We start from the raw sequence: 15,905 nt of genomic DNA, 5'->3' as shown, positions 1-15,905 counted from the left end.
ACGGATGAAGCGATTTGAATAATTCAAAAAACATTCGATTCGTATTGATAAGGAGACGTGCTGATTAATTTTTGGCGAAGGCAGGTCTAACCGTTCCGAAGATTTGGGGCAAAAAGTGCCAAAAACGATAACTCAGTTTTTAAGAAAACGGAGCGTCCGATTTTAATAATTCAAAAAACATTTTACTTGTAACAAGATGAAGAATTGATTGAATTTTTATGAAGGCAGGTCTAGCGGTTTATTAAATACTTCAATATATACTTTGCTTCAGAAAGTCTTTTTTTCAAAAAAAAGTAAATTTTTGTCAAAAATTTATAGTTTCTCAAAAATCTAATTTTTCAGAGTAAATTTTTTTCAAAAATGTTAATCTTTTAAAAAAATTTTTTTTTGGTACGGGAAGTTTCAGCAATTTGCCTTAAGGCACATGCGCCCCACTAGTTTGTAATTTTTATTGGATGATATTATAGTAACAAACGATTCAAGACTATAGATCGTCTCATAATCAGTGTAATTATCAACTTCCCGTAGAGAAAAAAATCGTAAATGCAAATTTAAGCATATATTTAGGTTCCAAAAGTTTCTTAACATTTTGGCATATCCTAGAAAAAATAAATGTGCGTGTATGTAAGTGCGGATACAAATTTTCGTCGACGATTTCGAGAGCACGGATTCGATTCCTCTTAATAGAGAGGCGATTGATTATTAGGTTTTGACAAAGATCCAGCAAACAGGCAAAAAGTGCCAAAAATGGCAATTCGTTTTTGGGAGAACGAAGCGTCCGATTCGAATGATTTAAAAAATATTCACATGCACTGGCGGAGTCATGAAATATATATTTTTTTTAATGGAAAAAATGTTTAATTTTATCTCATCATAGATTTTTTACAAGATATTTGTGATTTTGTTGAAAATATATTTGATACGCGTATATTTTGTTCTAATTTCATTTAGTCAAATTAATCAGGAGTATCTTTTCTATATTATATATTCAAATAAATCTTATCTAGAATTGAACCTAATGGTAAATTTACGTGCTACAGTTGGTGGCGACATCTATTGAATGCTGAAAGAATTATAATTGATGTAACATCAAAGCGGCCGTGTTTGCCATCTATTTATACTTATTTATCTATGGGCGGAGTGAAGAATTGAGTAAATTTTTGGTAAGACAGGTAAAGTTTCATTTGTTTTTGCGTATAAGTTACTAATAAAAAAAAATTATTATATATTTAGGTTTCAAAAGTTTCCTGACATTTTGGCATACCCTAAAAAAATGAATGTGCGTGTATGTATGTGCGGATGCAAATTTTTGTCGACGATTTCAAGAGCACGGATTCGATTCCTATTGATAGAGAGGCGATTGATAATTAGTTTTTCGCAAAGATCCAGCTAACAGGCAAAAAGTGCTAAAAATGGCAACTCGTTTTTGGGAGAACGAAGCGTCCGATTCGAATGATTCAAAAAATATTCACATGCACTGGCGGAATGAAGAATTGAGTAAATTTTTGGTATGACAGGCAAAGTTTTATTTGTTTCTGCGTATAAGTTACTAATAAAAAGAATTGCATGGATAATTAACCTTGCTGATTTACCGAAAATACTTACGTTAAGTTTAAATGATTACCTCAAGTTCAACAGATATTGATGGCGCTACCTGCAGCAATCGGGCGAAGCTATTTAGCCGAGATTCTTGATATATAGAGGCTTTAGTAGACTAGAGAGCAGCACGTTTTTTGAACATCAAAATAAGTTTGTAAACATCACACATCAATCTGCAATTTATTTTTAGTAAGAATTAAATACTGGCCTTCACACCTTAAAATAATTTCAATCTATAAATGTAACATATTTATAAGAAAAATATCGCGGATTTTGGAAGATGAATTAATCAATAATATTTTATTATCGTAAAAAATAATTTATCAGGAATAAAAATATTATTACAATGCATAACTTAAATATTGCATCATAAGTGTTGTGCTTACATATGAAGTTATCGGTTGTTGATACAATTTTTGCAAATTGATTTCAAACAAATTTTATCCAGTTTCAATTTAACACAGTATTTTATTATTAAATACATTTTTTCGATAATATTCAATCATCATTTATCATCAAGGAAAAGATTTAATGTTTGAGACCTTCTATTTATTACTGCCACCACGCGGAAACTATGCCAAATTTTGATAATAACAAGCTATAAACATAAACAGAGTATAGTTTTATTCTGACGTCATCGCATGTTTTGCTAACACAACACTTCAACACACGAGCGAGCACGAGTGAGTGAAAGAAGGTATATCGTGAAACGATGTTGATAAATAAATCGTTGACTGTGCAATTAGTTAATTAGTTGACTTAATTCGATCCAATCGAACGTACGACTATTAATTTAATCAAATTTAATCTTGCAGAGACAACGTGACATATGCAATTTTCAGTGTTTTGATTGACTGTGTTATACGTGTTATACGCTTTGTTGGTATGTGTCATGTTTATGTACATGACCAAAATATTGTGTGCAGAATAGACTTTTCGTGGTGATTTTCAAAGTCGAACCCGTTGCACAATTGCACCATATTACGCAATCGTCATTATAATTGTTCAAATATATATATTAGTGCATGATAAAGCTGATTCGAGATCTTCCTGCGACAAAAACAATGTAGTGTTTTTCTTGTAAGTTCCTAATATGATCGGTGGTGGGGCATTTCATCATAACAAAGCTTTGCATTGGCTGAGAGCCATTGATCGCGTTCATGTGACCTTTGAATTTTTTTTAGTGTTTTGCATTAGCATATTTTAGAATTTAATCAAGATACAAATTAATAATCGACAGTGTAGTTCATATCGATTTCGAATCATTGACATGAAACAAAAATCACGTCAGAATATTTCGAATTAATATGTTGTCATGTAAACATTATATGACATACCGTGAGTGTTTTATATTTGTCACATGTAAATTTTATTTCCTGTACCAGTTTTAATTTTAAGGTCAACACACATAAGTGTACAAACGCACTGCGTGTGTCATCTTTCAAGTTTTGTAACAATTTTTTTTATTATGGTTTAGTGTCATTGCTACTTATGATGAAATAAATTGGAATTCTAAGACAGCTGATATATGTGCTTCATATAACTGTTAAACTCTTTCAGATATTTGGAAATCAAAATATTTTAATTGAATCTGTGGGCAGTTGCCCATCATCTATAAAAATGGCTAATCCAATGTATAATAATGACATGTTTATGGGATCAAGCGTTACTGTGAAACAAGAGCCTTTAGGCTTAGAAATGAATCAAATTTCTTCTGTGAGCATGCCAATACCTACGAGAAGGCCACTCGATGTTTTAGAATTTAGAGATTTTGGTTATGACCTTGATATAACTGAGTCTCCGAATACTCAATTTTCAGTTGAACATTCAGGTTTCAATAGTTCATCAGTGCCTTCCACATCTGGACTTTATCAAACTTTAAGTCCTTCAGTATGGGATAGTAAAATAGATATTGAAGGAAAAACTGAGACTTTTCGTATGGATGATGATGATATTTTTCAAGTGGATAAAGCAGATTTGATTCAAGGTCCGACTCTAGCAGAATTAAATGCAAATGATGATACTTTGCTAGAGGATTTGAATTTTGATGATTTGTTGTTACCTGAAGAGAATAGTTTTTACATAAATTCCCAAGATAATGGATCACAACTTCGTTTTCCATCATCTGGTTTGCACTTGAATACATTAAATGGAAATCTTCTGCATAACAGTCCTAGTCCTGGAGGTTTTGGAACATCTTCATTTCAACAATTAAACTATTATCGTGATAGCTTTGAGTCTCCAACAAGTCCTTATGATCCTGTGGGATTGGGTAACCGATCATTAGGCACACCATTTTCTCCTGCTAGTCAACATAGTTCAACTAGTTCTTTATTGCAACAATCTACGTCCTCAGTAACACCACCTTTAACAACTACTTTGCAACAAAAACACAGCACGCTTCATGAATTACTCTTGAAGAAAGAAGCATTCTCAAGTGGGAGTAATGAAAGGAATGTTCTTGGGCATTCTGTTCCTGGAAGATCAAGTCCTATGACTCTTATGACCGGGGCTCCTGGGCAAGTATCATATAGCAGACCAAATCGAATGTCAGGTCAGTCACGTTTATCCACATCTGCACCGACGCATCTGGGTTTGGATCAAATTTGGCAGCGTAGAGAACCCAGGCAACACTTATTGTCCACAGGTAATTATTTTTTTGTCTATAAATTGCCTTGAAATTTAATACAGACAAATCTGTATGTGATTTAGAAATTTCTTTTTACAATTGCTTACCATAAACTAACCTTTCTGTACAATCTCTTTTGATATTGATACATTAGATTTATTTTAAATACTTAGGTTAGTAGAAGATGTTTATATGGTTTAAGAGTATATGCAGTATATCTATTATAAATAATCTTGTTGCTGACTTATAATGAATCTAAAATTTTTCTTTTATTTGGGTTAAGATCTATATATTAGAGTCAGATGGAATTAATTTTAAATAACATACTTATATTTGTATAAACTTGCACAATAACTTATTTAAAGCTATTAATACAAGGACTATTAAATTTTGTTCTTATTTATTCTTTTGACAATTTGATTTATTTATTCTTCTGACAATATGGTACCTATAATATCTTTTATTTTATACATTAGTTAACGCATTATTTGTTCAGGCTCTTTAGCAGAAGCTGGATCCACATCATCATTATCTACTGGAGGTGTCTTAAGTCCCGAAGCACCTGATTTATCACATGATGAAGGTTTTGATTCAGAAGACGATTCAGATCATTCAGAAGAATATTCAAGCGACAATGGTAGGAATATCAGTAAAGGACTAATATAGCATATTAACTCGTTTAAACAAATTATTATTAAATTAAAATATAGGAGGTGAAGTTGCTTCTATTTGATTAAAGCTTTATTTTGCAAATATAGGTGTGGTTTTTAAAAATTATAAGTATCATCTATATTACTTACAGATACCGATAACGAGGATAATTATGGTCCCACTGGCCCAAAAATGTCAACATCAAGTCTCTCCAAAAAGGAGAGATATTTCTGGCAATATAACGTTCAAGCGAAAGGCCCTAAAGGACAAAGACTTGTATTGAAAACTAAATTAGAAGATCCTCATGTACTAAATGAAGTAACAGATCCAGTTTTTAGTCCTCATTGTTCAGTCAGAGGTATAAAACACAGTGGAAAGGCCAGGAAAGGTGATGGAAATGATTTAACACCAAACCCAAGAAAATTATGCAATATAGGTAAAGAACTGGATAAATTATCCAGAGTCATCAATGATATGACACCAGTCAGTGAGCTGCCATTTAATGTCAGACCAAAGACCAGAAAAGAGAAGAATAAACTTGCTTCAAGAGCATGCAGATTGAAGAAAAAAGCTCAGCATGAGGCTAATAAATTGAAGCTATATGGTCTTGAACATGAACACAGTAAATATTAATGACTTCATAATTATTTTTTAATAATTATGGCTAATGTTCTTATGTTTATTTACAGAGAAACTATTGAATGGAATTACTCAAGTAAAACAAATACTATTAGCTAAATTTACTAATCAAGGCAATAAAGAAGAGTTGAATCAGCATTTGGAGAAAGTTGTGAAGAACGCAACAAGTAAGTTCATTTCATTATTACATTAAATGTTTCACAAACATTATTTAACATATTATGTGCGGATAGCCAAACAGGCCAAAACTGATACGGGTGATAGGCAAGAAATTTGTCAATAAATGCACTATATAGAGTAGAAAAGCAAAGGGATTTAAATTATAAAAAAGAGTGTGTGTAAAGTTCACACATGATTGAAGTAAAACTTATTTGCTACTGTACAATATGGCATTTAAGTAAAAATAAATACATTATATGCTATTTTGAATAATGTTTATTAGTAATATGGTAACACTCGTGATGCACACATTTATTAGTGTCAACCATTATACACATTTATATGATAAATTATAAAATATATATCTATAATAGCATTAAAAATATGTATAATATTTAAAAACAATAATGTAATTAAAGTCATACTTCAAATATGACATGATCGGTTTGTCATTGTAATTAGCATTTAGAAATGAACCTTCATTAGAGAAATGAAGTATTTGCTAATTAATAAATTCTATAATATTTGTTCACACAGTGGATTATGTTAAATAACGCGTAAACAAATATTGTTTTCACAACTTCACTCATCATGTAATTGTGTTTGAAGAAGCTTGCATTTTTTTTACTTTTTCGCTGGCAATATAATCTCATTCTTTGAAAAGTTGTAATCTCTGTCTTGCCTGAAAAATATTTTCTATTTCAATACCTTCAAAGATTAATAGAAACTACGAATAATATAGAAATTATTTCTAATCAATAAACTAACTAATCATTAATCTTATTAATCAATATTTTCAAGGAACAGGGTAAAATATTCTTTTGATTCAGGCATTTTTCATTAAATGAAGATATGTACTACAATGTAACAAAATGTTTTTTTATCTATGCCGATTTCCTTGTTGATATCGGTACGCATACAACGACAGATCTCTATTCACATACACGCCTAAAGAAGTTTTATTTCAAAAATCTCAACATTTCAACAACGAATTATTCAAAATTTTAAAATCTAAGTATATATAACAGTTTTTACTATATGTTAGTAACTTTCATCTAGTTTTTATTCATGTACGTATATGAAACACAGTGTCTTAATTTTTAAGATATTTAAAAAATGAACAAAATGCCCTGAATTTACATATTGCTTATTATCAAAAAATACTAAAACAAACGAAAAACGAAATCAATTGAATCTAAAAAAATCTAAATATAAAACTCATAAAAAGAGCTATTATTTAAAGTATATTATATCTGCAGAAGTCAAGATAGCTGGTCATTCAACGGAGTATGTGAACAAAGTGTTAGAGAAAGTTCAAGGTGGTGGCCCGAGCAGTGCGATGGATGATTTTTAATAATCAGTAAGTTTAAATTTTTATTAATATCGATTTTAGAGTTATATATATAAAAACTATTGATAGTCTTACATTTAAGTGCAAAGATTTATACTGAGTATTATTAAAAAAAAAATACATGCACTATGCTTTGCATGCATGTGCTATGTATTGTTTGGAGCGATGGCGTGTAATTCGACTAAGATGTTTGTTATGAAACATAGTTTTTTTACATCATTTTAACATTACGCAAATATCAATTTATATCGTTGAAAACTTTAGCTGCGTTTTTAATTAATTTGATATGGATTTCTTATCAATTTTGATATAACTTCATATTATTAATCAGTTATATAACCTTTTGGTTTGTGTTGTGGAAAATATAACTGCAAGGTTAGGCAGGTTTTCCGAGTAGTATTTTCATCAATTGTTGATGTTTGTCAGTCTCATAGTGCTTTTTATTCACCACTTCCATTGCAAAAATTTGAGATATTTATGAGTAATAAACAACAAAGTTGTAACTATTTTATTATTGGAATATGGACTTAATTTTGAATTGTATTTGTACCCGTACAATTATTATTTTGATGTTTTGAGTTGAGGAAAACAACTGTCATCAGCCTTGTAGCTAAATAACTTTTGTTAATTTGTTTTGTCTAGCCACAAATTATTTTATTATGACAGCTTAGAAGAATTCACTTCTGTAAGCTCCTCTAATATATGCCAATATAAAGCTTGGATTACCTTTTCGTTATTCAGTTTATTAGGTAATATTTCAGTCGACTTTTTAAGAGCTGAAAGACATACGGTGGTAATTTGCATTCATATAATATATAAACTATATATCAAATTATTGTTATATTAATGGATTAGGATACCAACTAATGGTTTTTAATATTATATACTTTTACTTGATTATATGAAGTTTTTTATCAATTTTTCATTGACATCAAATTCTTTATTTTATATGTTACTGATACTATTTTATAGTGGAAAATCACTTAATGTTAATCAAATAATATGCATGTATTAAAGAATTAAGAACGAATCATTTTATAGAGGATTATTATATCTTTTTTTTTATCATACCTAGCAGACATTTGTAAATGTTATCTATATTATTTTACCTAGAATTTACAATTAATTGTGAATTCTACATTTTTTAAATGCAGGCGGTAAGATAAGGAAATAGAACATTGGGTTGGGTTTTAAACATTACATTTCATATATTTGATCATTAAATTTATGCGGCAGGTACCTAATTATAAATATATTTGGAAAAAATTATTTCTTCATGAATTTGTTGAAAACGCATTTGTTATATTATTGATTGTGCACCTATTCCCCGCTTTACACGGAAGATATGTTTCATAAAAAATCGTGCTAAACGAAAATCACTATAAAAAAGCCCATTTTGTCAGTTTTTAATATGATGAATAACAAACACATTGAACAAAAAGTAAATATCATATCTTTAATATTGAACGCATTTAATAAATTATCAAAATTAATAAAATATGATTTAGTTTTGATCATAAAGCAGGGATTCCCACCTATTTACATATTTCCATAATAGACATAGATTACTAAGAATTTGTAACGGTAACATACATTTTGCAGTGTTGTCTTTTGGAAGTGAAACAATGAAAATCTAATTGTAGATGTAAGCAAATTATAGTTTAGTGTTTATATTTCGTGTAAATGCAAATTTAATAAATTTTGCTAAAAAAAAAAGATTTTTAAAAAACCTGTAGGATTGAAAACGAGTACCGTGTAAAATGGGGATAAGTGTAATTTGTTTTTGATGTCCACGAATCCACAATAATTTGATTCAGCTTTAAAATTGATTAAAAGCTGCAAATGAAACAAAAGCTTTAGAGTATTGTCAATTCAAAATATAAATAACAAATAATATTTTGGCATACTCTGACAATTAGAGTCGTTATAATTTCCATGTCCATTGTATTTGGAAATATTTATCCAAGTATATCGTGACATTACAAATTTGCATTGTGAATTGCTCTCTAATCAGGAGAGCAATGCACTTGAAATATCAAAGAGGTATTTTTGAAACTTATGTGATCTTATATTTAATGTAATAATAGAGTTGTTTATATTTTACATATTGCAAATGTGTGATACACACATTATAAGGATACAGAATTTAATATTTTTACATGTAATATAGGTATTATGAAATAATATATTTTTATCGTCATTTAGGTGGCTATAGCTATTATTGTGTATACAGATTGATATAATGTGACCACTAAAAATTTGTACTGCGCCATGCAAATTTTTTTTACTATATTTTGACTGGTAACTATCAGATTAGAAATTTTAATAGATCTTATGAAATAACATGTCACTCTTCATATTTATATATTTCTATTTATGTGACTAGAATATAAAGTTTATCTTGTTTAATAAATATATTTATTTAATGTTACTTGTGAAACACTAAGTTATTAACACTGTATATAGATGATATTGAACTCCGGTGTAATTATTGAAATTATGATATAATGTACCTGAATGATTTGAATTTTTGTATATAATATTTTTATAGTAGTTACAGTCCATTATACATGTGTTATGCAATTGTAAATGTATATTTTGCATTTGTATGTATGATCATAACTTTCTAACAGGGACCAGATTTAATTCATTAATTACAATTGAACTTTTTTTTTATAAATTGAACTTTTTACATCATACTGAAACTGAATTAAATTGACTGCCAAATTGGGTGGATCTGAGTTAGATTTTTTAAAATTATATATAGCACTTCAAACATCTTACCATATATTTCAACAATTGAATTTTTGTGACAGCAATGGTTGTTACAACCCTGTTAATCAGGACATAGATCACATGCAAATTCAAATTTGATTTTAAAATAAGGATGTAATCACAATTATGTGAGAAATGCATCTAAATCTGTTTCTAGAACATACTTTGATTTTGTGGGCTAACTTTATGTATTATCTCCTTATATAGGAGAGAAAATACATTAGGTGTGATACTTGAAATTAAAAAAATATATGTTGCCCAAAAACACATCAATGCTTTGCCCTAGCATTATTTTCAAGTGACATTTAAAAAGCAAATATTATATTTATATAATATCATATTTTATTTTTAAATATTATTCCAATTGATTTTTTTTATTTATGGTCTTATGAATTTAGTGAATATTTACTTTTATATATACATATTTATAACTTACACTAATTTAGGAATAATTTTTCTTATATGATTAAAAGTTGGTTTAAGTTATTAGAGAATATAAGGTTAGCGTATTGTATTAAGAATATGTTTTAGTTATTTCTTTACCAGACATCATGTCAAAACATGTGATTTACGCATCGATGATGCTATACCAATGATAGCTGCTGCCATGTCAAACTTCATTCATCAGGGTTATTACTATTGCTTTATTAGTCAGATCTATACTAAGATGTACATACATTGTTTTTATTGTTATGGATTGTGATATTGTATATCATTATTTTAACAACCTAATTGTTATTATTTCAATACATTGTATGCTGATGATAATTTTTAATGTGGATGCCGTATTAATCCCAATACTTTGTCTAATATTTCATTCTAGTTGTTATTTTAAACAAAAGCTTTTTATATTTTGCAATTAAAATTGACAGAAACTTTGTGCCAAGATCTTGGCATACAGTGGTTTAATGAATTATTTTATTTTATTTCCACTTGCTTTGAAATAACAAGGCTGTAATTGGGTTGGTTAAATGTATGATATCATGCATATCCTGCAGAGTCTATATACAGATTATACTTATTATGTCATAACCAGTAGGACAATAAAATTACTAATGTTTTTTGCCAGTAGTGTTATAATTTTGCTGCATTTTAAATGTTATATTTTATATGTTGTTTTTTTTTAAAGATTTAATATAATAAATTTTCAAGTTAAATGTTTATTTAAATTGCTTTAAATAAACCATAGTTTATAATTTCAACAGTTACTTTCACAATGTATTGTTGATATATGCAGAAAAAATTGGAATTATGAACACATACTATATTTGAGTTGAATTATGTTTCATTATATTATATATGGTATTTGGTATATAAAAAAACTCCATAATCTATAGTACTACACATAAATATAGTATACACAAATATATACACATGCATGTACATACATTTAATAGTGCTTACCTTAAATCAGAAACAAAGGTAGCGCACTACAACTAGTGTTATTAATAATTGCTGTTGCTCACTATCTGATGTTAAATTCCTATTAAATAACCCGACAAATATTTTATTTTTTTATGAATAATTAAAATAAAGATATATATCTGATGTTTTAAAGTGTTGTGTTTGAACAAATTTAAAAATATTCTAGAATATGCATATGTATGTGCATGCGTTCTATATTTGTAACAGCTGTGTAAGAAATATGTATTGTATTTGTTTGTTTTTCATAAGACAATGTGGAAGAAAATCTTATACGGTACAACAGATGTTTATTAGATGGCATATTTTATGATATTCATAATGGCAATTAAAATTAATTAGTGTCATGTTAATTGATTGTATGACTTACTGTATAAATGTTATATAAAATAATGTGTGATATATAAAAACATTTATTTTCAATTGAGTTCAGTTGTAATATATTGTTCTTTATTTTTATATGAAATAATATGATTTTATAATATTAATAGAGCTTGTAAATAACTTGCTCAATACGTTTTTTTACTGCTGCAAATTAAAAAAAAAAACAATTTGAATAAGTCATTTGCGAGTACTCAATCTTTTAGAGAAGTGCAGCTGAATGAGAGATACAGTGTTCAATGTAATTAATAATGGAGAAACAGATATTAACTTAAAATTGGGTTTTTAAATCTTATGTATCACTTAGGTCCAGTTTAACTATGGGCATATCCATAACAACTCATTACATAATATAAGTGTAAAGGCACATAAAACCTCATTCTACTGCACACTATTCTTGCACATGAAAAAAATGAAATATATAAAAATATTTATTCAGCAAATACAAGAAAAAACTGGCCTGATATAGTAATAAGTAAAATCGCAACAGTTGTTGCATAGTCATGTTCTATTTTTATAGGAAGTTTTAACACTGACATGTTATTGAAATATTTATATTTCTAACATTGTTCCATTATACATGTATATATATATATATATATATATATATATATATATATATATATATATAAACAATTTATATAGAACATATTATTTGAATATTTGGAAACTTATAAATGTAATTGCCACAAATATTAAAAACATACCATTATTAATGTACCAAAAAAGATAAAGCAGATACTGTGTTGTTTGTATATGAAATGTGTTAAGTTTATATAGTATGCAATAGCTTATAACATTTTTATAATTTGAAACTTAATTACAATTTAAATTTTTGTTTAATTTTCCTGAAAAATGTTTATTATATTACAATAAAATGTATGTGTTGAAACAACGATTAGACTTTGACTATTTTGATGAAGGTATGAAAAGCATAATAATAATAATACACTAATAAACTATAACTGCTAAATTAAAATATTATTTGTATCACTTTTTTATTTTACAAAAGTAATTTTATCATTTCAAGCATGATTATTTTGAGACAATATTGAAACATTCAATTCAGCTTTGCATATTAAAACATCTTTTATATTTAATAATTGCTTATATTCAACTTACGGGTACATCAATTTATGTCATTTTATGGCACAAAATATTTATTGTTAAATTTTATTTAAAAGTAATTAATTTTAATTTGAAATTGAGATTATTTAGAATTTTTTATGTACAAATTTTTGAATACTTTAAACCTAATACAATTTTTAATGAATTGCTCAACATATTTTGTTACGTGTACAAGGAATTTATTTTATGTAAAAAATCTGTAACGGTTATATTATTATTTATGAGATTTCACATTACGTCTTGGGCTGACTGGTGAAGATGGAGTAGAGGAGGAGTGATGTCTATGAGATCGCAAGGAGCCATGCGGGGAACTCGTTCTAGATTTGTGTTCATGAGCATATAGCATCACACCTATATCCTTGTGACCGGCCTCCAATGCTATTTTTAAAGCATTACTACCATCCTGGAAGAATAAAATGGTTATAAAAAAAACCTTTGGATAAAGAAAAATAATTTGAAAACTGGATGAAAATTTGTTGCGTACCACATCTACAATCGATGAATCACATTCAGGTTGGGATAAGAATAATTTAACTATGTTTGCATGTCCGTGTTCGGCTGCGCACATTAACGCAGTACTTCCATCTTCGTCTTGTATATTCATGTCAGCACCAGTCTCTAGAAGCATATTGACCATCTCATATCTACCATGGGACACTGCTAACATCAAAGCTGTCTGCCCATGCTGAAAATTGCATTACGTTATCATTAAATGTTGCTTGAAATAATGAATACAAAGAAAAATGAATTTTACTTGTTTGGCAGGAATGTTGACATCAGCAAGTTGAAACAGACGTTTGACAATGGCTTTATGATTCGGAGATGTTAATTCTGCAAGCGACACAAGCATAACACTTGTGTAACCAGCGCTATTAGCTTGGTTAATATTGCAAATTCCAGAATCTAATAATACGGAAACCATATCGAAGTTTCCGTGCGAAACTGCATAATGCATCGCTGTATTGCCCTATAAAAATTTTCATAATTAGTTAAATATATAATTTTAATTTATTAACATATTTCTTATCACTTACGGTGGTATCAGTTATATTTATTATGTATTGTAATAATTCATCTGAGATATTTTTAAAATATTCCAGATAGTCAGAAACAACTTGAGGATCAGATTCACTTTCACTCGAAATCTGAAACATACATGAATATATTGTTTGTGCTTAAACATCAGTAACTTTGCTTAATTATTGCAAGTATTATTTTACCATAAACCATTCTTTTTGTATGATGGTATTAACGTTCCTTAAATAACTACTTTGATATCCCTTTGGCGATTTTTTGCCCGAATCGTTCAAAACTTTTAAAGCTGCTTTCATTTCTTTACTTGGCTCTGATCTAAGATGCAAACAGATAATTAAATTATTAAAAATTGTTATGTGATGTTTATTTTTTCTGAATAGTAAAATGATTTTTTTTTTCGATCTTACTTTTGCCGAGGCGTGGTTTGAATCGGATGCACTTGTGCAATATTTTGTTCTGTTGTATGCGGACTAATTTGCGTTGTCTCAAATTTATTATTTTCTTGCGGTGGAGTCTGGGCACTTTCTTCTTTAATAAATGATTTATTGTGTTCTATGCTCGATAAATACATCGGCCGCCTTTTTGGAGTTGGCGATTGTTCACTTTTACTCCTAAAATCCAAATTAATAAATTATTGTAATATTAAATAGAATTAAATAATAATTTACGACGGTAAATTTACCTTGGTTTAGATGCCGTCAATAACGTGGTTGGTCTAGGAATGCGAGATATGTCACTTGCCGCCGAAAAAGCTTTCGCTAAACTTCTAATATGTTCCTTGCAAGTATCACAATAATTATCAGCGCACGATATCATAACGTGAGGTTTAATATTTTCTCCACAGCTGGCATCAACAAGCTGCGGATGTGTTGTATTAGATTGCTGATCTTTAATATCAATTAAGTTGGCCGTATCCGTATATTTGGCAACGCCAACCAAGTCATATTGTTGGCTTTTAGAATATGTAGTTGTCGACTGTTGAGTACTTTTTGTGTCACAACGAGGAGAAGACTGAGTTTGTTTAGATTCTGTGAATTGAGTTACTTGGGTGCCAATATGTTTCGTCACTTTGTCTTTGAGATTTAGTTTAGATTCAACTGGTTTGTCTTTGATTATATTTAGCAAACTTAGAGAGGAAGAATTAGTATATCCATTCATACTAGATTCGTCTATCTTTTTCTGCTCTTCGCACTTTGCACATTTTTGAACAATATTTGCTGTGCAACTTGAATTTTTGTATTCGGTCTTGGCTTCTACAGCGACTTCTGCTGTGGTTGGTTTTATAGAGATTTCAACGCCAACAGATTTTGTGCTCGGATTGACCTGGCAGAAATTATTCTTAGTTGAAACGTCATTTTGCGAGCCTATATTTTTCATGACTGGTTTTTCTTTAATAAGTTTTTGACGAATATTTTGTATTTGCAGTTCTGCTTCTAAACGCGACAACACGTCATGCATAGATAGTTCCGTTTGCATAGAGGAACTGTATCTTATAGGTTGTGGTGGAACTTCTATGCTGTCACTGCCAACACCTAAAGTTCTGCACCTGGTAGATTGAGTAGCGATCCCAACATTTCTTGTAATAACACTACACATGACTTCTGCATCACGCGTGTTTTTGATTAATTGCTGAGGCTCCGGAGTTGGTGATCGCGTTCTTGAATTTAAACTGGTTAAAGAAACAAGGTTTACGCGTGTCGGGGTAATCATTTTCACTGCTGATGGTTGTATTTCTTTTGATTGCTGCATTTCACTTTCCCATTTCTTCTTTTCTTCTTTTAATGATGTGATTTGCATCTAAAAGAACAAAAATTTCAATTATGCATCTGCACGTGTCTTAAATACAACATAAGTAAATTCTCATGAAGGTACCTGTAATTTAGGAATAATTTTAATTTGCTCTTCTAATTCACGAACTCTTCTAAGGCTATAAGCCATGTGTCTCCGTATATTTTGCAGTGCTGTTGTACTCTGTGCATCTTCGTCATGGCCATTTTCGTGAATATCAGGATCTGATTTCGGTAAATATTTAGGCAAAGTGCTTTTAATTTGTGTAAGCTGTAGCCGAATTGGACCTGGATAATAAATGCATTTAAAATTAATTTTATACGATAATCATAATTTATTAAAAAAATC

General features: G+C 29.1%; 2 protein-coding genes across 5 annotated transcripts in view; one reads left to right on the top strand and one right to left on the bottom strand.

The window, feature by feature from the left end:
- The first annotated feature begins 2,022 nt into the window (after window positions 1-2,022).
- LOC113378864 (protein CREBRF homolog) overlaps window positions 2,023-15,905 on the top strand; it is a 19,742-nt gene continuing 5,859 nt past the window's right edge. Inside the window, exons 1-7 of one of the 3 annotated variants that reach the window (XM_026619496.1) lie at window positions 2,023-2,296; window positions 2,415-2,679; window positions 3,160-4,246; window positions 4,725-4,865; window positions 5,031-5,501; window positions 5,569-5,685; window positions 6,937-7,037. In XM_026619496.1, coding sequence (XP_026475281.1) covers window positions 3,220-4,246; window positions 4,725-4,865; window positions 5,031-5,501; window positions 5,569-5,685; window positions 6,937-7,031 — 1,851 coding nt within the window. In that variant the 5' untranslated portion in view covers window positions 2,023-2,296; window positions 2,415-2,679; window positions 3,160-3,219 and the 3' untranslated portion in view covers window positions 7,032-7,037. Of the gene's footprint in view, window positions 2,297-2,414; window positions 2,680-3,100; window positions 4,247-4,724; window positions 4,866-5,030; window positions 5,502-5,568; window positions 5,686-6,936; window positions 7,842-15,905 lie in introns of those variants that run through there. The other 2 variants (XM_026619494.1, XM_026619495.1) reach the window with 2 other exon arrangements.
- The window catches only part of LOC113378863 (KN motif and ankyrin repeat domain-containing protein 1), a 20,721-nt gene continuing 17,664 nt past the window's right edge, over window positions 12,849-15,905 (bottom strand). For both annotated transcript variants that reach the window (XM_026619492.1, XM_026619493.1), the window contains 8 exons: window positions 15,642-15,844; window positions 14,452-15,566; window positions 14,177-14,380; window positions 13,955-14,084; window positions 13,769-13,879; window positions 13,489-13,701; window positions 13,219-13,419; window positions 12,849-13,137 (listed from right to left, as the gene is read on the bottom strand). In XM_026619492.1, coding sequence (XP_026475277.1) covers window positions 12,949-13,137; window positions 13,219-13,419; window positions 13,489-13,701; window positions 13,769-13,879; window positions 13,955-14,084; window positions 14,177-14,380; window positions 14,452-15,566; window positions 15,642-15,844 — 2,366 coding nt within the window. In that variant the 3' untranslated portion in view covers window positions 12,849-12,948. The remainder of the gene's footprint in view (window positions 13,138-13,218; window positions 13,420-13,488; window positions 13,702-13,768; window positions 13,880-13,954; window positions 14,085-14,176; window positions 14,381-14,451; window positions 15,567-15,641; window positions 15,845-15,905) is intronic.

Source organism: Ctenocephalides felis, unplaced genomic scaffold (genome assembly GCF_003426905.1).
Source record: "Ctenocephalides felis isolate EL2017-DRISC unplaced genomic scaffold, ASM342690v1 CF-g0.4_SCAFFOLD_01886, whole genome shotgun sequence".
In the NCBI taxonomy this organism is placed as follows: domain Eukaryota; kingdom Metazoa; phylum Arthropoda; class Insecta; order Siphonaptera; family Pulicidae; genus Ctenocephalides; species Ctenocephalides felis.
This window is presented reverse-complemented; position numbering and strand designations above follow the sequence as displayed.